The 25,221-nt window shown below is 42.8% G+C and overlaps 1 protein-coding gene across 1 annotated transcript in view; it reads left to right on the top strand.

The window, feature by feature from the left end:
• The window catches only part of UTP14A (UTP14A small subunit processome component), a 20,411-nt gene extending 3,435 nt beyond the window's left edge, over window positions 1–16,976 (top strand). The window contains exons 5-13 of the mRNA XM_083595951.1: window positions 2,333–2,452; window positions 2,575–2,669; window positions 3,977–4,100; window positions 4,212–4,289; window positions 5,457–5,754; window positions 10,266–10,615; window positions 12,968–13,158; window positions 13,248–13,347; window positions 14,526–16,976. Coding sequence (XP_083452077.1) covers window positions 2,333–2,452; window positions 2,575–2,669; window positions 3,977–4,100; window positions 4,212–4,289; window positions 5,457–5,754; window positions 10,266–10,615; window positions 12,968–13,158; window positions 13,248–13,347; window positions 14,526–14,816 — 1,647 coding nt within the window. The 3' untranslated portion in view covers window positions 14,817–16,976. The remainder of the gene's footprint in view (window positions 1–2,332; window positions 2,453–2,574; window positions 2,670–3,976; window positions 4,101–4,211; window positions 4,290–5,456; window positions 5,755–10,265; window positions 10,616–12,967; window positions 13,159–13,247; window positions 13,348–14,525) is intronic.
• Window positions 16,977–25,221: the final 8,245 nt, after the last annotated feature.

Genomic DNA, 25,221 nt, shown 5'->3' with positions numbered 1-25,221 from the left:
TGTGCCAATCATCTACTGTGGCTTCTGTAGCTTGTGGTCTGGTAGACGGAATTCTGACTTAGCTATTCAACTTCATAGCTCTAATCTCCTATTTGAGCAGAATTTACCAAGTTGCTTTCTCAGTTCTTCCTCTGAAAAGAAAGAGAATTAGAGAGACACTTACCTGTTTTATTGTGCAGATTAATACCATGTAAGTTGTTTGGCAATCCAATGTTACTATGCAGTTATAGACCCATTCAAAAACAAAGGAAACCCCCAAACCATATAACTTCTAGCATAAAATTTGATATGGTTCACAGGTGTATATGAAACAGGGAAAAGAAAAACAGCCCATACAACACTTAACTGTCAGAATATTTTCATGAAGGTTTGTTGTGGGAAATGAATATCTATGAACTGTTTCTGTTACTGTTTTATTCATATCAGCCAATAAGCAAGCTAAATAACACTCAAAAGGCCTTTCTGGATATTTTAGTCAGACAGGAATAAATCTGCTTTGCTCATCTCTTTTAAAAATTACAAAAAGAATACCTATTAGGATTTATATCGCTCCATCCCCACGGAGGGCAGAATTGTTCATTGTAAGAAAACCCCAATAGGCAGTTAAGGCAATTAAATTTGGTCCTAGAGAAGATCAGCCAATATTTGGGAACAGTCACATTATCCCTATATTTGGCACAACCCTTGAAGCAGTCAGTGGACAAATCAAGATAAATTGGGGAGCAGGTTTTATAAGCATCTGTCATGGAGAAATTTGCATCAATATCTTTAACCTGAAGTTTAAGAATACAATTTGCCCAGTAGTGGTACTGAGTAGGGAAAAAAAAATCAACAAAGGTCTAATAACTGTAATTTATTGATGCAGGCTTTGGAATTTTCTTCTTTTTTGTTGTTGCTAGAAATAATATATGGCAATTATGTGGTAACGCTATCTTATATGGGCTATCCAGTTCCAGCTAATCTTTTTCCATACCTCTGAGTTACTTTTAAAAGACAGCTGAAGAAAAATCTAGAGAATTTAGCCACAGGTGCATTTTCTGGAAGAAAAGTACCGTTCTGAAAGTTTTATAAGTGTTTACATTTTACTTAAGATGATGTGGCACTTTGAAAACTGGGAAGTGCAACAGAAAAGGAAAAGGTAGCAACCAACCACTTCCCTCTGTTTCTGTGCCCATTCAAGCTCTGTTGCTTTAACTGCTCTTCCTGCCTCTATCATACTATTTGGTCTCCATGAGCCTGTTCTTTTATACAGCTTTGCCACTTCAGCCAAGGCAGCCCTCCCTCTCATCATGTTTGGAGAGCACTCATTCTTAAAACTTCCTGTCTGTATTGGAACTAAAACCTATCCTTACTAAAGACTCTGAAAGGTGTGGTATTCTCCCTTTTTGAAAAGGAGGGTTGTGTAGAAATTATTCATGAGTTCTTCAGTAGGGGTGCAGTATAAATGTAACAAATAAATAATAATATGTTCTTTTATTTGTTTGTTTGTTTATGTATGTATGTATGTATGTATGTATGTATGTATTTATCTAGCTATCTATCTGCCTGCTATGGGTTTTTGCTCGGCCAATAACTAACATGCTTTTGGTACGATAAAAGCAGTGAAACAATAAAATAGGAAATAAATTCTAAAAAGTAGTATTACAACAGTCTTCATAGGGACAGAGAAAAGCTAAAACCATAACGACAGCATCTAATCACAAGCTAAAACATTTCAGGGGTAAACAGAGTTTGAATGCCTGTGCCCCCCCCCCCCCCTTTTAAAGGCTTTGCCTGGTTCTAAAACAACATTAGAGTTCAAGCAATCCCCTCTTGCGGAGGGTCTTATGCAACCCGGGGCCACTGCAGAGAAGTCCCTTTTACTGGTGGTCTTCTCACCATAACTTTGCTGGCAGAGGTTTCCAGAAAAGGCCCCCCAATGATAATCTCGGGGCGCTTGTGGGTACACAGTGAGATGAAGCAATCCTTCAGATACTGCAGCCCTAAGCCATGAAGGGCTTGAAATGTCAAAACCAGCCAAGCCTTGGAACTAACTTGGAGCCAGTGAATATGGGAAAGCATCTGTTTAACATACTCATAACTTTGTTAGTTCCTATGTTGCCTCAAGCTTCCAGATAGTCTCCAGAGGCAGCAATGACAAGCATAGTCTGCAAAGGAAAGAGGTAGCATCCCTTCACGTAAAATCAGACTGGCAAATAAAGTATTGTGAGGTCGGGGGGTGAGAGTCCCCTGTTTTGTTAGTGACCTTTTGCAACCTTGTTGGACTAGTCTTTAGAGTAAGCTGAAACTTACCTCTCTGTGTTCATCCTTCCGACGTCTCACCCACTCTAAGGCACGAACACCCCTGGAGCAAGAAATCTTTGATATTCTGCACAGAGGAAAGCAGCCAGTGAAGGACCCACTCCTGACGCCACAGGAGAAGTCCTCGCTGCAGGCCATGAGTCTGGAGGAGGTGAGTCTAGATCTGGCTGTTTCTGTCCCATTCTCCATCTCTCCCTCCCTCCTGGATCCCACACTGCCTTGCTTTGTAAGCTTTTACAGTCAGCCCTCCTCTGCATTTGTGCGCATTTCCAGGCACAGTTGCGACGTATGCAGCGCCAGAAGGCTCGAGTCCTGCAGTCCTACTACGAGGCTAAGGCACGACGTCAGCGGAAGATCAAGAGCAAAAGGTAAGCAATTGTCGTAGAGCAGCGGCTGGCAACCTACAGTCCTATTAGTTCTGATAGCGGACCACAAAACTGTCGTTCCTCCCCTTCCCCTGCAAGCACAGTTACCTGCTCCGTGCCTGATATCAAATTTTACATTGGATGTGGGCGCAGGTAAAGACATGGGTGTGAAAGAACAATTGGGAAGCTGCACAGTATGCTCCCAGTTGTTTCTGTTCCAAGAAAGGCTTGATGTGCTGATCAGAGGATTGGTCGCGACAGCAAGGCTTGCAGGGATTGGCTGCACTACAGAGTTCTTGAAGAAACTCCTTAGTTCAACTGATCCCTGCCCAAAGCAGACATTGCTGTAAGTGCTGATCAGCTGACTTAAGTTGGAGAAAATTTGTGAACAGCCATCCAACCCACCTTCACCCTTTTAAGTTGGCTGCCGAAAAGAAATGAGGCTGGGTGGGAAAAGTCCTCTTCTCACTTTTGTGGATGAGCCCTGTTCAGTTTCTGCATAGTTCCTTGCAGCCCACAAAGGACTAGGCATATTGCGACTTGCTACACTGGGCTCCTTTGGGAGGGAAGGGCAAGACATAAATGTAATTTTAAAAATAATTAAATAATAAATAACATTTGGAGTATGTTAGAATGAGGAATTCTAAAACAGATTCAAATCCCTGTGCACGCAAAATGAAAACATGCAGCCCCATGTGCGGTTTCTCTGTTCCCCAACAGGTGTGGGCTCTGTTTGTTTATTTTTTACACTTTTCTTGCAATGATCTCTTGATAAGATGGTGTACATTGCTCTCCCCCCCTCTCTCAACATTTCCATGCCCATTTTATCTTTATCCTGTGAGGTGGGTAAGGCAGAGACATTGACTCAATAAGGGTGACCCATTGAGCTTAACAGCTAGCAGGGATTTGAAACAGACTTTCTGGCCTTAGGCTGATATTCCACACAAGGGGTGGGGAACTAGTAGCCCTCAATAAGTTGCTGGATTCCAACCCCTACCATCCCTGGCCATTGGTTGTACTGGCTGAAGCTGAGGGGAGGGCAGCAACATTTAGAGTCACAGTTTTCTTGTCCCTTCTCTAACCACTTCACTGACTCTCTGCTGCAGCCTCTGGCCCTCCAGATGTTGCTGAACTACAATTCCCATCAGCCTCAACAAGCATTGCCAATGGCCAGGGCAAACAGGTTCTACACACAAGCTCTGTTGCCTCCCTTGAATCAGGAGTTGGCAGTGATGTCAGTTAGCTGTGTGTCCTTTCCCTCTGGCCTGGCTATTCAAGCCTCTGACATTCCTATCTTCCTCTTCCTGAAGGTATCACAGGATGCTTAGGAAGAGCAGGAAACGCAAGGTGCTGAAAGAATTCGAGACGTTGCAGAAAACTAACCCTGAGGCAGCTCTAGAAGAGCTAGCTAAAATTGAGAAAGCGCGTATTGAGGTGAGTGCAGCCTTCTTCCTGTGGTACCGAGATGAGGCCCCTCTGCCTAGTGGAGGGCGCTCTCTTACTGTACTCCACCATCGTGACATTTTGCCTTATTTCTTTGTGCAGGAGAGGATGAGCCTGAAACACCAGAACAAGGGCAAGTGGGCCAAATCTACAGTCCTCATGGCAAAGTACAACCTAGAGGTGAGAGACGTGTGGAGCGAGGAGGCTTTATCAGCCAAAACCCACTCTTAACATGTAATTAAACCAAGGCAGGTGCTTGAGAGATTTGATCGAGCTGAAACGTACCTTCCAGAAAAGGGTTGGCTGAAAATATCAGGCTTTCCCCATAGAAGTGGTTTTTAGAGCACCTTTAACAACATTTGCAAGTGGGTGATAAAAGGCCTTTCTTTTGTCCGCTTGCCTTCCCGCCATTGGGTGGATTTACATCCAAAGCCAAAAACAGATGGCAAAACATTTTCTGGCCTGTTGCAATTCATACCCTTTCTCCTGGGAAATTGACTTTCTCTGGAGAGTATTGTTTGAAATTCTTACTTGGGAGGGGGAGGAAATAGTAGTGAATTATTGTAAGTTGGGCTGTTAAATATTTTACTTGCTTCCTGGGTGGTTATTAGAGGGGTGTATGTTTTGCTGGTCCCCTTGTGGCTGAAAATACAGGATACTGTAAGTCAGGGGAGGGCCAAAGATAGATCCACAATCTACTGGTAGATTGTTGGACAATTTGCAGTAGATCAGCAAGGGTTTCTCACTTCGGATTGTTTAACTACAGCTGTGTCAAAATGAATCCTCCAGCATCAGACCATTCAAGCTCTTATCTGAAATAATACAGAAACAGGTTTGTCTATGCAAACCATCCCAGTATCCATGTTGACTTTGGGGATGCAGCAGATAACTGTCTCCTCCCCCTAAGCCTCCATTTTGCATATGGCACCACCTTCAAAGGTAGAGTTGTCATATTTCAAAAAGTGAAAATCCAGACACAAAAGTTGTTGAGATTTTGGCTGGTTGGTTTTTTGCCAGAGTTTTTGAGCTGTGTGTGTGTGTGTGACAGACATTTTTTTAGCTATTTTATGGAAAATAGGCAAAAACGACACTGCTGACATGAGTTACCATACGTCCAGATTTTCCCAGACATGTTGCTGATTTCCACCTGGACACTACTTTCAACTGCAGTATTCTGGATATGTCCGGGAAATTCCAGACGTATGGCAACCCTATTCAGAGGCTCTACTCTTTGCATCTGGCTTTGGGAGTTGGATGGACCTGGGGTGGTTCTAGTGAAGAAGCAAAGAATAGCTTTTGTAAGCCTAAGGTCTGCAAGTAAATGCTATTGCCTGCCTGCCCTTCTAGGCTAGGCAAGCCATGCAGGAGCAGCTGGCCCGGAACAAAGAACTGACCCAGAAAGTACGCCCAGCATCCGATAGCGAGGAAGGTGGCAACGACACTGATGCAGAGGGGGATCTCGTGCCAAGTGTTGTCAATGAGAGGCCTGCTGGGCTGGATCCAGACAACCCCTGGATGTTGGGACGGCCCCACGCAAAGCCCAAGGAGGATCTTCCAGCTGAACCAGAAGACAGCGAAGAGAGTGACGAAGAGATGGAGCCACCTGCAACCAAGGAGGAGACTTTGCTGCAAGACTTTGTTGCAGGTCAGCAGGGCCAGGGCCATAAAACAATGCATGGTGTGGGGAAAATGAACAGACAAGGTGCTTTTATTCCTTGTATAATACCAGGGCAGGGTCATCCAGTGAAAACAATAGGCTGTATATTCAGGATACATTTTTTTAATTATTATTATTATTATTATTAATTTTCTTTTCTCATAACAATTATACAATATCATCATTTAACATCCATTTTCTAGTTTTCCCCTTCCCTGTTGACTTCTCCCAACTTCTACTTCTGGTTTGTTACATTCTGTTTATACATTACTGTTCTGTTATCACTAATTATATTTCTTGTTATCTGTAAATAAAGTTGTGAATGTTTCTTTAAATCCTGCTAACGAGTCCATGTTTTTTTCTTGTTTCTGCAAGTATGTTGTAAAGTGTTCCCATTCTTTTCAAAAGTCACTATTGTTCTTTTCACGCAGTTTGGCTGTTAATTTTGCCAGTTCTGCATAGTTCATCAGTTTTTCTTGCCATTGTTCTTTATGTGATATTTCTCCAGTCTTCCAGTTCTCTGCTATTAGGATTCTTGCTCCTGTAGGTAGCGTACATGAATAATGTCCGATTTTTCTTTGGCATTTCTTGTCCTAGAATACCTAACAAAAAGACTTCTGGTTTTTTCACAAAGGTTATTTTAAACATTTTTTTCAATTCATTATATATCATTGCCCAATTTTAAAAAATAATCTTACAATCCCACCACATGTGATAAAACGTACTTTCCCCTTCTTTACATCCCCGAAAGTTCTTTTGTTCTGTTTTGTACATTTTGGCCAGTTTTAATGGTGTAAAGTACCACCTGGACATCATTTTCATATAATCCTCTTTCAACAATATACAATCCGTAAATTTCAAGTTCACTTTCCAAAGCCTTATCCAATCCTCAAATTGTATGTTATGACCTATGTTCTGTGCCCACTTCGTCTTTCCCATTCCAACAGAATATTATACGCCTCCTTTAACAATTTAGAATTATCATCTATGATATCCTTTTGGAATTTGGAAACTGTGTAAGTGAATCCTCTCTTGTTGTCTTCCGTGAAGATTTCATTTAATGCCTATAATGCAACCAACTCTGAAGGTGTTACTTTATCTCATCGTAATCTTTCAATTTCCACTTTCCTTTTTGTTCTACTAATAAATCTCTATATGTTGGCCATATTCCTTTCATTGTTAACATTTTAAATGATAATGCTTCAATAGGTGACAACCACCACGGGGTTTTGGATTCCAGTAATTCTTTGTATTCTTCCCATACCCTTATCAGGGACTTTCTAATTATGTGATTGTGGAATCCTTTGTGTACCTTTGCTTTTCCATACCACAGATATGAATGCCAACCGAATCTTTTGTCGTGTCCTTCTAAGTCTATTGCCTCCTCTTTTTCCAATTTAATCCAATCCCAAATCCAAATAAGGCATGCTGCTTCATAGTAAATTTTAAAATCTGGAAGAGAAAAGTCTCTTCACTGTTGTAAGTCTGCAGGTATTTTGTGCTTTATTCTTGGCCTTTTCCCATTCCAGATAAATTTTGAAATATCTTGCTGCCATTTTTTGAAGCAAGCATTATTACTTATTATCGGTATTGTCTGAAAAAGGAACAGCATTTTTGGCAATACATTCATTTTTATTGCAGCAATTCGTCCTAAAAAAGAGAGGTTCATCCTATTCCATATTTCCAAATTCCTTTTTATTTCATTCCAAATTTTTTTCATAATTGTCTTTGTAAATACAGTGGTACCTCGGGTTAAGAACTTAATTCGTTCTGGAGGTCTGTTCTTAACCTGAAACTGTTCTTAACCTGAAGCACCACTTTAGCTAATGGGGCCTCCTGCTGCCGCCGCACCGCCACTGCATGATTTCTCTTCTCATCCTGAAGCAAAGTTCTTAACCTGAGGTAATATTTCTGGGTTAGCTAACAGTTTGGTTTTGTTTTTATTAAGTTTAAAACCTGCCACTTGTCCAAACTTTTGAATTTTTTTCTATTACTCTAGGGAGAGAATTCTTTGGATCTTCTACAGTAATAACCAAATCGTCCACGAAGGCTTTCAATTTATGTTCATTTTTCTTTATTCTTATTCCTGCTACTTCTTTATCCATTCTAATATTCCTTGCCAGAACCTCCAGGACCAGAATTAACAAAAGCGGTGATAATGGACATTCTTGTCTAGTTCCTTTATGTATTTTACATTGGTTTGTTATCACCTGGTTAATAATCAATTTTGCATTCTGTTCTGAATAGCTATTCCCTTGCTAAATTTTACTCCAAATTCCATTTTTTCAAGAACTTTTTCATGAAGTCCCAAGAAACATTATCAAATGCATTTTCTGCATTTATAAACTTCAATGCTGCTTGTTTTTCATTTTGCACTTCCAGGTATTCAATTATGTTTAAAATGTTTCTGATAATATCTTTCATTTGTCTACCTGGAAGAAATCCTGCTTGGTCTTGATGTAAATGTTCCTCCAAAGAACTTTTCATTCTGTTAGCAAGGATATATACAAACAGTTTGTAATTGTTGTTTAATAGTGAGATGGGCCTATAATTTTTTACTAATGTTATATCTGAATCTTGTTTTGGTGTTAATGTTATATAGGCCTCTTTCCATGTTTCTGGGACTTCCCCTGTTTTTAAAATCTCATTCATCATATATTTTAAGGGAATCACAAGCTGTTCATTTAATTTTTTATAATACTTTGCTGAAATTCCATCTGGTCCTGGGGATTTGTCTGTCTTTGCTTGATTTATTGCATCTAATATTTCCTGCGATGTTATTTCACCATTTAATAGTATCCGTTTTACATCTTTTATTTTTGGGAGAGTGCTGCTTTTTATATATTCTTCCATCAGTGTCTTCTTTTCAATTCTTTTTTTGTAAAGATCTGTAAAGTACTTAATGAAGTCTTCCCTTATTTCCTTTGGTTTGTCAGTGACCTTACCATTATGTTTTATCTTATTTATATAATTTTTTTGCTCACTTTTCCTCATTTGCCATGCCAGTAATTTCCCTGGCTTGTTGGCATGTTCAAAATACTTTTGTTTCATCCTTTTAGTTTTTCAACTCATTTCCTCATCAATCAACATTGAGTATTGAATTTGTAATAGTTTAATTGCCAGTTTAACCGTGTTTTATTTGGTTTTTTTATTAATTCTTTTTCTTTCTCTGAAATTTCATCTAAAATTTCTTTTTGTTTTCTCTTGCCTTTTTCTTAATTGAGTTTTGTTGCATAAACAGTCCCCTCATGACTTCTTTGTTAGTGTCCCATACTGTTTGCAGCCTGGTTCCATTATTAAGATTTAATTCAAAGTAATCTCCCAGAACCTTTTTTGGCTTTTCTAACAAGATTTTATCATCTAATAGATCCTCATTCAATCTCCATCTAAAGGCGGATTAACTTTCTTTCAGAATTTCCATTATTATAGGACTATGATCCAACAATGTTCTGGGATCTATTTCAATTTTTAAAACTTTTGATTCTAATTCTTTTGAAATCCAAACTGCATCCAGTCTGGCACTACTGCCATGTACATGTGAAAAATGTGAACTGTTTATCAAACACAGGTTTTACTCTCCAGATATCTATTAAATTCAAAGCCTCTGTCATATCAAAAAAAGTTTTGGGTAGCCTACCTTCTTTGGTGTGTTTTTTCCTAATTGTTCTGTCCATCTCTAATGATGATACCCCGTTCAGATCTCCCATTAGTATTACCTTCTCATCTGCAATCTCCAAAAGATCTGTTTCCAATTTTTGAAAGAATTTTGATTTATTTTCATTTGGTGTTTATATCCCACCAATACTATCCTTTCTCCTTGGACTTTGATTTGTACCACTAGAATCCTCCCTTTATTGTCTTTTTGGATTAGCTTGGGTTCAAGTGCAGGTTTAATGTAAAATACTACACCACGTCTTTTAGCATTGTCTGCTGAAATAAAATCCATTCCTAATTTTTTTATTAATCAGAATTATTTTGTGTTTGCTTGCTACGTGTGTTTCCTTCAGGGGGAAAAAAAGTATATTTTGACTGCTGTAAGAAGCAATCATTTTATTTAGCTAGTTGACAGAAGTTTGCATACTGCTTACTTGACTGCTTAAATCTCCACACGGTTTTAGAAGGAACGAACTGAAATATTTCTTTTAAAAATACTGACAAATGCAAAAGCAGGTCAACATTTATTTTAAAACTCAGAATAAATAGAAATAAAATTGGGTGTATTAAAACGATATGCCTGGGTAGGCTTGCTGGGTGTGTGTGTGTGTGATGTATTCCAAAAAGTTAATTAGTGAAAATTTTGGGTCTGCTGATATTAACCATGATGGCAATATGGAGCATCCACATTCCAAGGCAGTGTACCCTTGAGTACCAGTTGCTAAGAGCAGCAACGCAGAGAGAGCCTTGGTTTTCCTACCCTGCAGGATGCTGGGCTAGAGTGATGTCTGATCCAGCAGTGCTCTTCAGATTCTACGTTAATTTGCGTCGTGTTCTTGCTTCAGGTCTTAATGGTGAGGAAGCGATGCCCAAGACAACGGACGTGCTTTTACCAGCACCTCCAAGCCCTGTGCCAGAGGGGCCGCTCCTGAATGAGAAGCTGGAACGGCTTCGTACCTTAGAGGATATAGAGGCCATAGAGACAGAGGAAGTCCCACTGGAAAACGGAATGCCAGAAGTCAACGGTGCTGAACTTCAGCAGCCTCCAGAAGCTGAGTCATCGCCCAAGGGCGGCAAGACCCAGAGCTCCAAGAAGAAAGCCAAGGGCAAGGCTCTGATTGATCTGAAGGCAGTGCTGGCTCAGCCACTTCGTCCCATTCAGTGTCCGTTTTTGCCTTCTGCTGTACAGGATGAGGTGAGCACCATTGTTGTTGTTTAGTCGTTTAGTCGTGTCCGACTCTTCGTGGCCCCATGGACCAGAGCACGCCAGGCACTCCTGTCTTCCACTGCCTCCCGCAGTTTGGTCAAACTCATGCTGGTAGCTTCGAGAACACTGTCCAGCCATCTCGTCCTCTGTCGTCCCCTTCTCCTTGTGCCCTTCATCTTTCCCAACATCAGGGTCTTTTCCAGGGAGTCTTCTCTTCTCATGAGGTGGCCAAAGTATTGGAGCCTCAGCTTCAGGATCTGTCCTTCCAGTGAGCACTCAGGGCTGATTTCCTTCAGAATGGAGAGGTTTGATGTTCTTGCAGTCCATGGGACTCTCAAGAGTCTCCTCCAGCACCATCATTCAAAAGCAGTGAGCACCATTAGGAGGGGCTAATCAGGGGTTCCATGGATCCGGAAGAGCTAAGTGCTAACACTTTACTTGCACTGTGCCCCTTCAGGCTAACGGCGTGGGAAGCGTTCATCTTTGAAAGCTCCCCAATGGGAGAAAGCTAGTATGTCAGGGAGAAGGTTTAATCTCCTTGGCGGGTTTGTTTTCCAGCTGCAGGGAGCCTTATCCCAATGCATCAGGGAAGAGAGAGCATGCTTTACATTAGGGATGGGGCGGGGCTGTGGCCCTCCAGATGTCATTAGTCAACACCCATCAGCTCCAGTTAGCATAGCCAACTATGCTAAGGGTAGTTGTAGTCCAATAACATCAGGAGGTCCACAGGTTCCCCTTCAATCACATGTAGAAGGGCTTTGGGTAGCAGAACTAGAAGCCGTATTTGCCTAGAGTTATTGGAGAGCCAGCACTGAGCTAAAAGGACCAACTGTCTCACTGTATGAGAAAGCCAATCGTTGCCTTCACAGATTAGCTTTTTCAGAGCAGGCCGGCCCAATTCAGAAATGAATGGCAAATTAGAGTTTGTTGTTAGAAGAAGAAACCTGAGGCTCATGCACTCCTCCACATGTATAAGAGGAGGCTGTTCTACTTTACCCCTTTTTAAAAAATGTTTTTATTTGAATGCACACACATTGTGTGTGTGTGTATATATATATATATATATACATATACATATATACATACATATAGAGTATTAAGAATAATAACCTGGTGAAAACACCTAAATATCAACAACAGCAATTACAAAAAACCAAAAACTAGGCTATTAACATTAGTACAATTTATGTGCCTAGAGAAACTTAGACATTAAATAGGAGTAACTAATAATAGAATGGTACCTCGGTTCTCAGACGAAATCCATTTGCTTTTTCGAAAACCGAGGCACGGCTTCCCATTGGTTTCAAGAGCTTCCACTCAGCGGAAACCGTGTTGCACATTCGGGTTCTGAAAAGCGTTCAAAAACGGAAGCATTTACTTCTGGGCTTTCAGTGTTCGAGAACCAAAACATACAACAATGCAGGCATTCGGGAACCGAGGTTCCACTGTATAACCAAAGGGACATTATTATGCTTTCACTTTTGAATTAATCACAGTTCCCTGTTAAGAGGAACTGTGGTTGGGTGTCTTCAATATTCTGGTTTATTTTTTAATGAGCAGCAGATAAAACAAATTTCTGTTCCACAAGTGCAGATCTAACAGGGAACTGTCCAGAGCTTACAAGCAGGTGATTTCAACCTCCTTTCACATAAAGAAGGGAGAGAGGAAGGGACAGCAGCAGCACACTGACGCTAATAGAATCGTTGGAAGGAACCATGGAAGGAACCATGAGGGTCATCTAGTCCAACCCCCTGCAATGCAGGACTTTTGCCCAACATGGGGCTCAAACCCACAACCCTGAGATTAAGAGTCTCTTGTTATGCAAGTGTATTATTATCTGATCTGCCTTCCAGGTGGTGTTTGACTATGGCTCCCATTATCTGTAAGCATTGGTTTTGCTAACTGGGGGATGATGGGAATTGGAGTCCATCAGTGTTGGGGGGAGGGGCACATTGGGGTAGGCTGCAATGTGACAAAGCATGCTTTGTCATTTAGTTTGAATCATGCCAGCATGTCTTAAGCAGACAGCTTGTGTACTACAGGAAAGTATTCGAGGACCGAACTGCTCCAGAGAATTCTTGCAAGCGAGCTGAGTCACATGCTGCTGGGAAAGGGAAGGAGGTGTTTTAAAATCCAAACACTAGCGCTCCTGGACAGACTTCTGGGCAGAGAAATTCCTTCCTGCTTCAAATCCCTGCACTGAGTCAGACTCTGTGAGCAGAAGGAATTCAGCAATCTCCTCGAATGAGCTTTCATTCATTTCATTCATTCAGACCTATTGTCTGGAAATCCTGTGAGACTCCTTGTCCACCTGCCTCCTGATCTTTTTCTCCCTTGCAGCTAGAGATGGGCAAAGACCAGCGACAGGTGATCCGAGAGGCCTTTGCAAGTGACAACGTCGTTGCCGACTTTATGAAAGAAAAGCGTCGGGCAGAGCAGAACAGCAAACCGAAAGTTATCAATCTGGTTCTTCCAGGATGGGGCGAGTGGGGAGGCGCAGGACTACAGCCGAGTAAGATGAAGAAGAGACGGTATGTTTCTGGGCGGAAGCTTAGTGGTCTGTCACTGCCAGCTGTCACCTGCTTCACCTCCCTTCTTCCTTTTCTTTTTTGCCCTCTAGGTTCCTTATCAAACCAGCAGCTGGGCCCCCAAGGAAAGACAGGCACCTGCCCAATGTTATCCTGAGTGAAAAGCGCAATATTTCAGCAGCGGTGCATCAGGTGAGTTTATCACTCAGGCCTGGGAGACTGCCGTTCACGCTTTCATATTGCAGAAACAATATGGGGAAAAGAAAATGCAGTATAAATGTTCTTAGAATCATAGAATTCTAAGATGTTAGAATTGACTTCAACTTCTTCTTAATTATAGTTGGAAGGGACCTCAAGGGTTGTCTAGTCCAACTCCCTGCAATGCAGGAATGTAATTAAACTCTGTGAATTTAACTGAGGAAAGACCATAGCTCAGTCAGGAGAGCATCTGCTCTGCATGCAGAAAGTCCCAGCTTCCATCCCCTGCCTCGCCAGTTTAAAAGGATGAAGTGATGGGAAAGAGGTCTGCGTGGATTTCTGAGAAGTAGACAGTTCTGGGACAGATGGATAAATAGTCCAACCTGTTATAAGGCAAATTCCTATGTGCTTGATTGGGTATGTACAGGCAACACCCTGTTTGCATGGGGGTTGTGTTCTGGGTTATCGCACGCATCAGCAGTTGCGCAGAAGCCTGTTCTGCCCTGTTCTGGGGCCAAAAGCAGCATGCATGTCGGTGGCCAGGCCACAATCAAATGTGCAGAAAATGGTCACTGCCTGTACTATGTAAAGGTAAAGGGACCCCTGACCATTAGGTCCAGTCATGACTGACTCTGGGGTTGCAGCGCTCATCTCGCTTTATTGGCTGAGGGAACTGGTGTACAGCTTCCGGGTCATGTGGCTAGCATGACTAAGCCGCTTCTGGTGAAACCAGAGCAGTGCACAGAAACTCCATTTACCTTCCTGCCAGAGCAGTACCTATTTATCTACTTGCACTTTGACGTGCTTTCAAACTGCTAGGTTGGCAGGAGCAGGGACCAAGCAACGGGAGCTGACCCCGTCGCGGGGATTTGAACCGCCGACCTAATCGGCAAGTCCTAGGCTCTGTGGTTTAACCCACAGCGCCATCCGCATCCATCTGTACTATGTACCTGATAGCAATTCTTTTCTTTTGGTATTTTTTATAAGGATTGTTTTATCTGCCTGAAGGTTGACAGAGCAGGTTGCAACTACAAAATAATAAAATGCAAGCAGCTCACCGTGGCTTTGTGCACTTGCCACCTCATTCCCAGGAAGTGCCTGCTTAGCTGTGTGTTGTTCCTTAGCCTTCCACTTTCAGGGTGCCATTAAACTACTTCTTCACTACACTGCAGGTGAGCCAGCTGCCCTTCCCCTTTGAGAACAGCAAGCAATTTGAACGCAGCATCCAAGCACCCATGGGCCCCACTTGGAACACCCAGCGTGCTTTTCAGCGTCTGACAGCTCCTCACATTGTCACCAAGCCTGGCCACATCATACGGCCCATCAGTGCTGAGGACAGTGAGCTGCTCTGCAAAGCGGAAAAGGCAAACAGCATGGGAAGGGAGCCAGATTTGGCACTGTCATCGTCATCCCACAATCATCACCCACGCCATGCCTCAAAGAGGAAGGGTCGGCGGAGCTAAGTCCTACAGGGACTCTGCCATACAGGCCAGACTCCTTGGGCTAACCGGCGTTGTTGTCTTCTTATTTTCTCAAGTCAATTTTATTGATTTTCAGTATATAACACAGAAACACATACAACAAATGTCTTCGTTTCCCATCCCTCCCTCCCTCCCTCCCTCCCTCCCTCCCTCCGTTTATTCCCACAGAACAAATCAGTTTATTAAATTCTGCCAGAGTCCATTGAGTGAATTAGGTGGATGCCGGTCATCAGGGTTATCATTTTGAAAACCCAATGAAAGGATGACAAGTTTCAGACATCTATGTCTTCTGTGCTGCTCAGTATTTGTACTCTCCTTGTTCGTTTTTCCAGTAAGGGAAATTGTCTGTGCATCTTGCTTCCACACAGAATTCTGTGAATGATCCAGTCTCTTCCATTTCTGTGCCACCAAGTGGAAAGTGAATCTATTAACCATTTGTATAAAACTGTGGAACAGTAGATTTTGAAGGGATCTCCGAGGGTGACCTAGTCTAACCCCCTGCAATGCAGGAATCTCAACACACGATCCCTTGTCCAATTTGAAACCATACCAGACCCTGCTCAGCTTTACAAATGTGTTAGTAGTTTTATTGCTGCCATTGAAGTTAAGCTGTTCTTCCCTGGAAATGGTTAACAGTCCTAAACTTGATGTGCATTCTGCATGTTGCCCCTTGATGTGGCTTCCCCCCACCCACCCTGTGAACACCTTTTGCCAAAAGGATGTACATAAGTCACATGTGGAACATTGTACCAATTGTATTGCAAGCTTACAAACACAAGTATGCTAATGATTTATTACTATAGCTGCATGTTAGTGGTGTCAGATGCCATTTATGTAACAGCTTAAATGTAATCACTCATATATGAGTTGAGACTAATGCTAAGGGTTTTTTGGTCCATAAATTATTCCAATCCACATCTTCACTTTCTATGCTAAATCAGTTTTCCACAGCCATTTTACATGATCATGTTGTCCAATTGTTAGTTGGCTGAGTATTTTGAAAAGCATAGGTTTGTATTGCATATTATCATTCTAATTGTATTTTGTAGATGAGCCGCATCATTATACTTCTGGAAGTGTTCTGTCAATCTTAGGTCTTTTGCCTCGATGGACAAACCTTACCAATAATTTTAAGAGTTTCGATCAATATACATATAGGAATAGTCTGAAATGAAAACAATTTTTGTAATACCATCATTTTTACCAATGACGCTCTTACCATTCATGATGGGTTTAACTTGGGCCTATTACTTACGGTCTTTAACAGTATCTTTAGTAATGGTAAAAAAGTACTTTTATCAAGCTTTACCCAAGAATTCCTAGATATCTTACATGGTGGGGGCAGATCTTAAAGCCTGTGATCACTTTGAATGTATCACAATTCACAGGATAAACTAAAACACAACTACTTGTTCAGAGATAGCCCAGCAATTGGCCTCTGACAGTGAGTAGTCTGGATCAGAGATCATCAGTGCAATATAATCAGCAAATAAATTGAGAGGGTAAGTCTGACCGTTGCGCAGATGACGTCACCACCACCCTGTCTTTTTAAATAAGTGTTATTTGTTTTTTGAGAAATCAATAAACAAATTTAACAAAATACAACTTGCCAGTTGTTCCCTCAATGTCAAATTTTCAATGTCATTTTCTCCTGCTAACTCAACAGCCCATATGCGCGTATATCATGAGGCAAGTGACAGACCCATCACCAAATTTCCAGCATTTAGCTTTTTGAGGCCAACTGGAGTTTATTCTAGTGTTTAGCTTCCACTTAATTGAAGAAGCTAGCTGTCTGTGAGTTCAGCCAGTTGTGTTTTGTTGGAGGGAGAGAAGGGAAGATGGGATAGGGTATTCCATGTGGAGACATTGGTCTACTAGCCACGAGTTTGGTGACAAGGTTGATTGGTTTAAAAGTGCAAGCTTGTATTGAAAGATATGTTTAATACCTGGCTCTTTTTCATAAGCAAAATACTTTAAAAATAATGCAGTTGGGTTTGTTCATCTCTTCCAAGATTAATTGCCATACTCTACTCAACCTACTATGGGGAAAAACTATAAATATACTGCTACTTCAACAAGCTCAAGGGAAATAAAGCTATTAACATGTATTTATCTCCAATAAAACTTCTACATTTGATTGCATCATGTGTGGGATTGTTGTTGTTGTGACTTCCTGAGGTGTAAATCTAAGAATTGGTGCTGAAAGCTTCCTATTAATATTTGCACATTTAAAACGCTGTTAATTGTGTGCATGTGTGTGTAGAAAACAACTACACCTTATAAGCCAAAATGGGAGTGAGAGTGCAGAATACAAATAATTACAAATGACACTTCTATGGCAAATTGTTCCTGTGTTGGCTCTAAAGACTGAAAGCATATTTTGCAGATCAGCACTGTCACGCTATGTGTTTCCATTGCCCCTGCTGCAACATATGAACAGCCTGCTATAGAGATAAGGAGTGTTCAGGTATTTGCCTGAACTCTCAAACTCTGTATCCAAGGGCAAAAGCAGGGGATTGCATGGCAGCCCCACTCCCAAGGTGCGGTGTGCCCAATGTTAAGTGGGAAAGGTATATCAGAGTCCTCAATGTGAGATGTTCTATGTTCAAGAAAGCAGAAGTTTTCAAAAAGCCCTGCAGACCTTTCTTGCTCCACACAAGGGAGGTTGGGGACACAGCAAGGGTGCTGCACGAAAGGATGTTAGAGCATGTCCACATTTGTTTGATGCCCAGAGTTACATGATTCACACAACCAAGTTAATGCCTGTAGCATTTAGGACCGGGGTCAGCAAACTTTCAGCAGGGGGCTGGTCCACTGTCACTCAGACCTTGTGGGGGGCCTATTTTTTTTGGGGGGGGGAGAATGAATTCCTATGCCCCACAAATAACCCAGAGATGCATTTTAAATAAAGACACATTCTACTCATGTAAAAACACGCTGATTCCTGGACCGTCCATGGGCCAGATTTAGAAGGCGATTGGGCTGCATCCAGCCCAAGGGCCTTAGGTTGCCTACCCATGATTTAGGATCTGGAGAGAAAGATTAACCCTACAGACGCCCATGGTCCCAATGGAAATCACCTGCCAGAAGCTATTGGTTGCATGAGATGTGAGCGAATAGTTTCAGGACCACACTTTTTTTTTTGGCAGGACCACACAAGGGATGCTAGGATCCAACTCTCTGATTCCCATTGTCTGGAGGCTGCTATTTGCATATTTAAAAACATGCATGTTGAGAATGTAAGAATAGCCCGACTGGATCAGACCAGTGACCCACCTAGTCTACCATCTTGTTCTCATAGTGTCCAAGCAGATGCCTTGCAAGCAAGACATGAGCACAATAGCACTTTCACCTACGGCTTCCAGCAACTGGTATTCAGATGCATTTCTCTTTCTGATCATGGGAGCGGAGCAGAGCCATCATGGCTAGTACCCATCAACAGTTTTCTCCATGAATTTGCCTAATCCAAGTTGGGCCATCACTGCCTCCTGTGGGAGCCATGCGACAGACTTGCTAAATACAATTTCCATCCTCTCAAGTTCCCATTTTTGGAAGAAGGCAAGAAGAAGAAGAGTTTGGATTTGATATCCCGCCTTTCACTCCCTTTAAGGAGCCTCAAAGCGGCTAACATTCTCCTTTCCCTTCCTCCCCCACAACAAACACTCTGTGAGGTGAGTGGGGCTGAGAGACTTCAAAGAAGTGTGACTGGCCCAAGATCACCCAGCAGCTGCATGTGGAGGAGCGGAGATGCGAACCCGGTTCACCAGATTATGAGACTACCACTCTTAACCACTACACCACACAGGCTCTCTAGGAATGCATAGTTACCCCTGTGGATTGCCAAGATCAAGTCCACTGGGAGATGTTTGTTCAAATGAGGACTTGCCCCTTCCTACCTGCTGCTCCTTTTTTCTTTTCTTTTTTTTTTTTTTGTTTTAAACTCTCCATTGCCCCAACAGTGGCAGACAAAAACAACCAAATGCAGCATAAAAGCAAACTCCATGCTGGGAATCATTAGGAAAGGAGCCACCAATATCCATTTATTGATACAAATCTACAGTGTGATTGCACTTGGGATACTGTGCAGAGTTCTGGTCACGGCACCTCAAGAAGGATATCACAGAGCTGGAAAAGTGCAAGCTAAATGATTAAGGAGCTAGAGCAAAGGCAAGGGGCAAACATGACAAAAGGTATATATAATTAAGCATGGGATGGAGATAGTGGACAGAAAGGAACTTGCCTCCCTCTCGTAATACTAGGGCACACCCAATGAAGCTGAATGTTGGGAGATTCAGAACAGAGAATAAGGAAGGATTTATTGACAGAGCACATAATTAAAATATGGCATTTGCTACCACAATATGCTGTAGTGTCCCAACCCACAACTTGGACGGCTTTGGACATTTTCATGAACGATAAGGCTAACAATGAGCACTACTAGTTAGGATGGCTGGATACTACCTCCAGGCTTGGCGATAGTATACATGTGAATACAGATTCCTGGAGACTGCAGGAGGTGACCATGATTTAATGATACTATATCTGCAGTTTTATTCTCCTTTCCCAAATGATCTGTAGGATTGAATTTGCCTTTTTCACAGCTGTTGAAAACTGGGTCGACATTTTCGGCGAGCTATCTACTGCAACCTCAAAGACTTGCTCCTCCTGGTCAATCACCACCAGTTTAGACCCCGTGAGCATATTCATATGTGAAATTAAGATTATTTGTCCTGATTTGAAGCACTTTACACTTGTTTACCCTGAACTACATTAGCCATTTCTGTGGGATAACCAGCCTCATATAACCAACCTACTTAAGTCTACTTAATTGCATGAAGGAGTTAATACCATACTGCAAGCTATCCTGCCAGGCTTAGCTCAGCTTGGGAGGAACCAGGTCAGGCATAGGCAAACTCAGCCCTCCAGATGTTTTGAGTCTACAACTCCCATCATCCCTAGCTAACAGGACCAGTGGTTAGGGATGATGGGAGTTGTAGTCCCAAAACATCTGGATGGCCAAGTCTGCCTATGCCATAGCTGTCAACTTTTCCCTTTTCTTGCGAGGAATCCTATTTGGAATAAGGGAATTTCCCTTTAAAAAAGGGAAACGTTGACAGCTATGGCCTATGCCTGAACTAGGTAGACAACCATTGTTCCCACTGAGTCTACCAGAGAAGCTCATTGTGTGAGGAAGTCTGAGCTCGCTGCAGAAGCTCAGATCACATGGCTATTATAAGCCTCTGTTGAGCTCCTATACCAATAATTTAGGGACTTTCACTGCTTTGCAACTAAACGTTTATTGCCTGTGCAACCTTTTCTGAATGCTATATGGTAAAGCACATGAACCTGACCTTTGGAGAGTGTGTAAGTAAACCATTTTTAGCTTACAAAATGAGTAGTCCTTTTCTATGCTAGGGGAAGTGGGAAGCTTTGGAAGGAACTTGGAAGGGCTTATTTTAAAGGTCTAATAGCCCATATCTCCATGCTTTACTTTGGTGCATTTTTTGTGATTTTAAATCTCTGCTGGGGTTCTCTCATCAAAGAGTACTTGCCTCCAACTTAGATCTTGGTATCCAGGGAATTATGCTTTCTATATACCTATTTTTTAACTTGAACCAACAATTTTAACTGTCAATTTGCTCAATTTGGAGATATATTTTAGGAGATCTTCGCAATCCCTTATTAATGACCCTGAACAGCTCTGTATCATAAGCAAACTTGGCTACCTCACTGTTCATCCCTAACTCTATATCATTTATGAACAAGTTAAAAAGCACAGGTCCTCTCCAGAAAACCAAAGACTAGTTCCAAAGGTTTCTACTAACTTGTGGACCACTTAATAAGAATGTGTTTCACAGATGTATACGGTTAAAAGTTGAGGTGCATGTGTGAGAGTACTGCTTTTCATAATGTATTTGGGTGGAGTTTCCTGGGATGTTGTCTTTGTCCATGGAGTTTTCTTGGCAGGGATACTGGAGTGGCTTGCTGGTTCTTGCTCCAGGTGGATCACGTTTGGTCAAAACTCTCCACTATGACCTGTCCATCTTGGGTGGCCCTACACGGCATAGCTCATAGCTTCACTGAGTTATTCAAGCCCCTTCGCCACGGCAACGCCAAAGAAGTGATGCTTTTGAATGATGGTGCTGGAGGAGACTCTTGAGAGTCCCATGGACTGCAAGAAGATCAAACCTATCCATTATTAAGGAAATCAGCCCTGAGTGCTCACTGGAAGGACAGATCCTGAAGCTGAGGCTCCAATTCTTTGGCCACCTCATGAGAAGAGAAGACTCTCTGGAAAAGACCCTGATGTTGGGAAAGATGGAGGGCACAAGGAGAAGGGGACGACAGAGGACGAGATGGTTGGACAGTGTTCTCGAAGCTACCAGCATGAGTTTGACCAAACTGCGGGAGGCAGTGGAAGACAGGAGTGCCTGGCGTGCTCTGGTCCATGGGGTCACGAAGAGTCGGACATGACTAAACGACTAAACAACAACATCCAGGGAAGTAAAAAGTAAAATAAAATAAGCACAGATTCCTGTATAAATCCTTGGTGGGCTCCATTTTCTACATCCTGCCATCATCATCATTTGCTCCTATGCTCTACTTTCTGTTACTTAACCAGTTCCTGATCAATACCTCACCTCTCATTCCATGATTGTTAAGTTTACTCAGTTTTTTGTAAGGTACTTCGCTGAAAGCTTTTTAGAAGTCCAGCTCACTGCATCAACCACATCACCTCTATCAGTATGCTTGCTGACACTCTCTGTAGGTTATGAGACAGGACTTCCCCTAGCAGCAGCCATGTTTGTTCTGCTTCAACAAGGTTCCTTCTTCCGTACACAGTGGTATTTTATCTTTAACAACACTGTCCGTCAGCAAAATACATTAACTAACCTATAATTTCCAGAATTCCTCCTGGATCCCTTTTTCAAAAATTGGTATTACATTGGCTACTTTCTAGTCCTCAGATATGAAAGCTGACACTAGGGATAAGTCACATATTCTTCTTGAAAGACCAGTAATTTCACCTTTGAGTTCTTTGAGAACTCTCAGGTGGATACCATCTGGACCTGGCGATTCGTTGGTTTTTATTTTGCCTATTAGGTGTAAAACCTATTACCTACCACCACTGTTTGCCTCAGTTCCTCAAACTGTCTTTCTGCAAAAGTTACTTCAGGCAGAAAGGTTTGTCTTATATCTTCTTCTCAGAAGACAGATGCAAGAAGACAGATTCAGCTTCTCTGCAATAAGTTCCAGGACACCCCAAATGACATGCATATTGTCTCCTACAAGGGCTGTTAAATTTAGAAACCTTTATTATGGCAGAACATGAGCTTTTAATAACTAACACAGGCTTTCAGACAGATGTTTATGTTTTATTTTGATGCTGACTTAAATTTCAGTGAGTTATGCAGGCGTGCAGTTGCGGCACTCTGGAAAGCATAAGGAAGGTGATCATGTTTTAAAAGGACCGAGGTTTTGAACCAAACATCTGGATCGATCTGCTTAGAAGAGTGAAGAAGTTGTGGCTCTCCAAGTGTTGCTGAACTCCCAGTTCCCACCCCACCCCCAGCAAGCATGGCCCATGGCCAGGAATGATGCAGGATGCAATCTAGCAACATGAAGGGTCACATCCCAGGTCTAGTATCTAATGACATGTACACATTAGCAGCTTAAAATACAGGAAGGTAATTTCCCACACACATACACACACTGTGTTTCAAGCTGCGTTTTATGTTGCTGTACACACCATTACCTGCTTCCCCCCCCCCAACACACATATTACCTGATTTGTTATCCCAAACCTCCAAAGTCCTATTCAATGAAGCTGTCAACTGCACATGCACTGCCATTTGTGCATGTATAATGGCTTTTTGAAATGTATCAAATAGCAATATTTCTCAAGAAGATACAGGATGCAGATGGATTGTGGCAAACATCATGTGCGCTTGGTTTCAGAAACCAGTGGTGGGAGCCAGAGTAAACGGCAATGTGTACATAGCCTAAGAGTGCTGCTGCAACGCAAGTCTGTGCAGATGACGCTGTTTCTCAACTGGAAACCCACCTCTTCTCAAACCTCCTGATTTGGAAGGAGGTGGAACCGTGGTTACGAAATGGAGAGAGGGAAATGCATTTTGCAAACACTCAGAAGTAGGATTTCCCTCCCTCATTTCTTCTTCTATTTCTACTGTGGCCAAGCCTTAAAAAAATATTATAGGGCTGCATTTCTTCCCCAGTTCAGCTCAAGACCAGGTCAAGCACAGATTATGAGCCCCTCTCCACCGGGGACAGATAATTGCAGCAGGCACAAAATGAATGTTAAATGAACTAGCGGGCTCAGGGTTCACACCTTCCCCCACACAATTGGACTGACAACTATCACATGCAAATATTTTTAATTGAGAGAACTATAACACCAGGAGGGATCTCCAAGGTTTAGTCCAGCCACCTGCTAGGGGCAAGATCTGCAATGCAAGGTATTAGCAATTGAACTGGGGCCTTCTGCATGCAAAGCATATACCCTGCCAGTGAGCTAAGACTTTTCCCAAATGGCAAGTGAAGTGTTTGCGCACCTATGTGTGAAAGTGCCCTTTCCCAGTGTTTGGAGGCATTATACCTCTGAACACCACGTGCTGGGATCCGTAAGCATGGAAGACTGTTGTGGAGCGCAGTTCCTTCTGGCTGGTTTCCCATTAGGCATCTGGTTGCCACTGTGAGAACAGGGTGCTGGACCAAAATGGGCCTTTCATGTACATCCCATGTGATCCAATTCACACCAAATGCACCATATTTTATACAAAGAAGTATGTTCCAGGTAGATAAGAGAGAACATGTGAAGCAGCTCCCCTCAGCTCCCCCAGTTTTAAGTTGCCTGGTTTCTAGAATGAGAGGTCTCAGAACTTGCTATTGGAGACAAATAACCCGAGCTGAGCCTTGGTAAAAAATAATAATAATAAAAGCCCTGAACCTCTGTGTTTATTTAGCATCATGTGAAGAACTAGAATGTGGCTTTGGATGTAAAGAACCGAGTGCCCTGCATGAAGGTGGGTTGGTGTTTAATGCCACGTGTAAGGACTCGATTCCACATCTAGTGGAGGTGGCCAGATTGGAACTAGCACAACGTTGGGGATTACACTCTCACTTCACCCTGAAAGGCTGCTGGAACATGATCTGCAATCTAGTCGTTATAGAGAAGGTAACAAAATTAAATAGACAAGTTAAATGGCGTTGTGGGTTAAACCACAAAGCCTAGGGCTTGCCGATCAGAAGGTCGGCGGTTCAAATCCCCATGACAGGGTGAGCTCCCGTTGCTCGGTCCCTGCTCCTGCCCACCTAGCAGTTCGAAAGCACGTTAAAGTGCAAGTAGATAAATAGGTACCACTCCGGTGGGAAGGTAAACGGTGTTTCCGTGCGCTGCTCTGGTTTGCCAGAAGCAGCTTAGTCATGCTGGCCACGACCCGGAAGCTGTATGCCGGCTCCCTCGGCCAATAAAGCAAGATGAGCGCGCAACCCCAGAGTCGTTGGTGACTGGACGTAAGGGTCAGGGGTCCCTTTAGCTTTAACTAAACACTATTTCTCGACCACCTGGCATCCATTTACTGAACATGTAATCTAACAGCAGGGTGTTTCTCAAGCCTGTGACACACATCATCCTTTAAGGCAGGGGTCCTCAAACTATGGTCCGTGGGCCAGATCCAGCCTGTCAAGGTCCTGAACCTGGCCCACCTGGGGTCGGGAGATGAAGATGAGTTGTCATGTCTTTGGAAAAGGAGGAGGCAGTTAGGGAGGGAGGGGACTGCGGAGGAGAGAGGCGCCTCACGCACCCCAGACCCCATGCGCCCTGTCTCCCACTCACGGCCTCCTCACCTGCCTGCAAGTATGCTGCCTGGGCAGCCCGGGCCTCTCCCTGCCCACCCATCTGCCTCCTCGCCCCAGGGGACGGTGGTGTGTAGTCGGCGGCCGCTCCTGCCTGCCTGCCTGGGACAGAGCCTAGGACTTGCCGATCAGAAGGTCAGCAGTTCGAATCCCTGCAATGGGGTGAGCTCCTGTTGCTCAGTCCCTGTTCCTGCCAACCTAGCAGTTTGAAAGCATGTCAAAGTGCAAGTAGATAAATAGGTACCGCTCCGGCAGGAAGGTAAACGGCGTTTCCGTGTACTGCTCTGGTTCGCCAGAAGCGGCTTAATCATGCTGGCCACACGACCCAGAAGCTCCCTCAGCCAATAAAGCGAGATGAGCGCCACAACCCCAGAGTCGGTCACGACTGGACCTAATGGTCAGGGGTCCCTTTACCTTTTTATGACTATATATATATATATATATATATATATATATATATGAAAAGATATGCAAAAACTAACTTAGTTAGGATTGCAGCCAACCAAATTTC

Source organism: Podarcis filfolensis, assembly GCF_964270895.1.
Source record: "Podarcis filfolensis genome assembly, chromosome: Z".
Lineage (NCBI taxonomy): Eukaryota > Metazoa > Chordata > Lepidosauria > Squamata > Lacertidae > Podarcis > Podarcis filfolensis.
The sequence above is the reverse complement of the archived record's forward strand: the minus strand, read 5'-3'. Positions and strand labels throughout refer to the sequence as shown.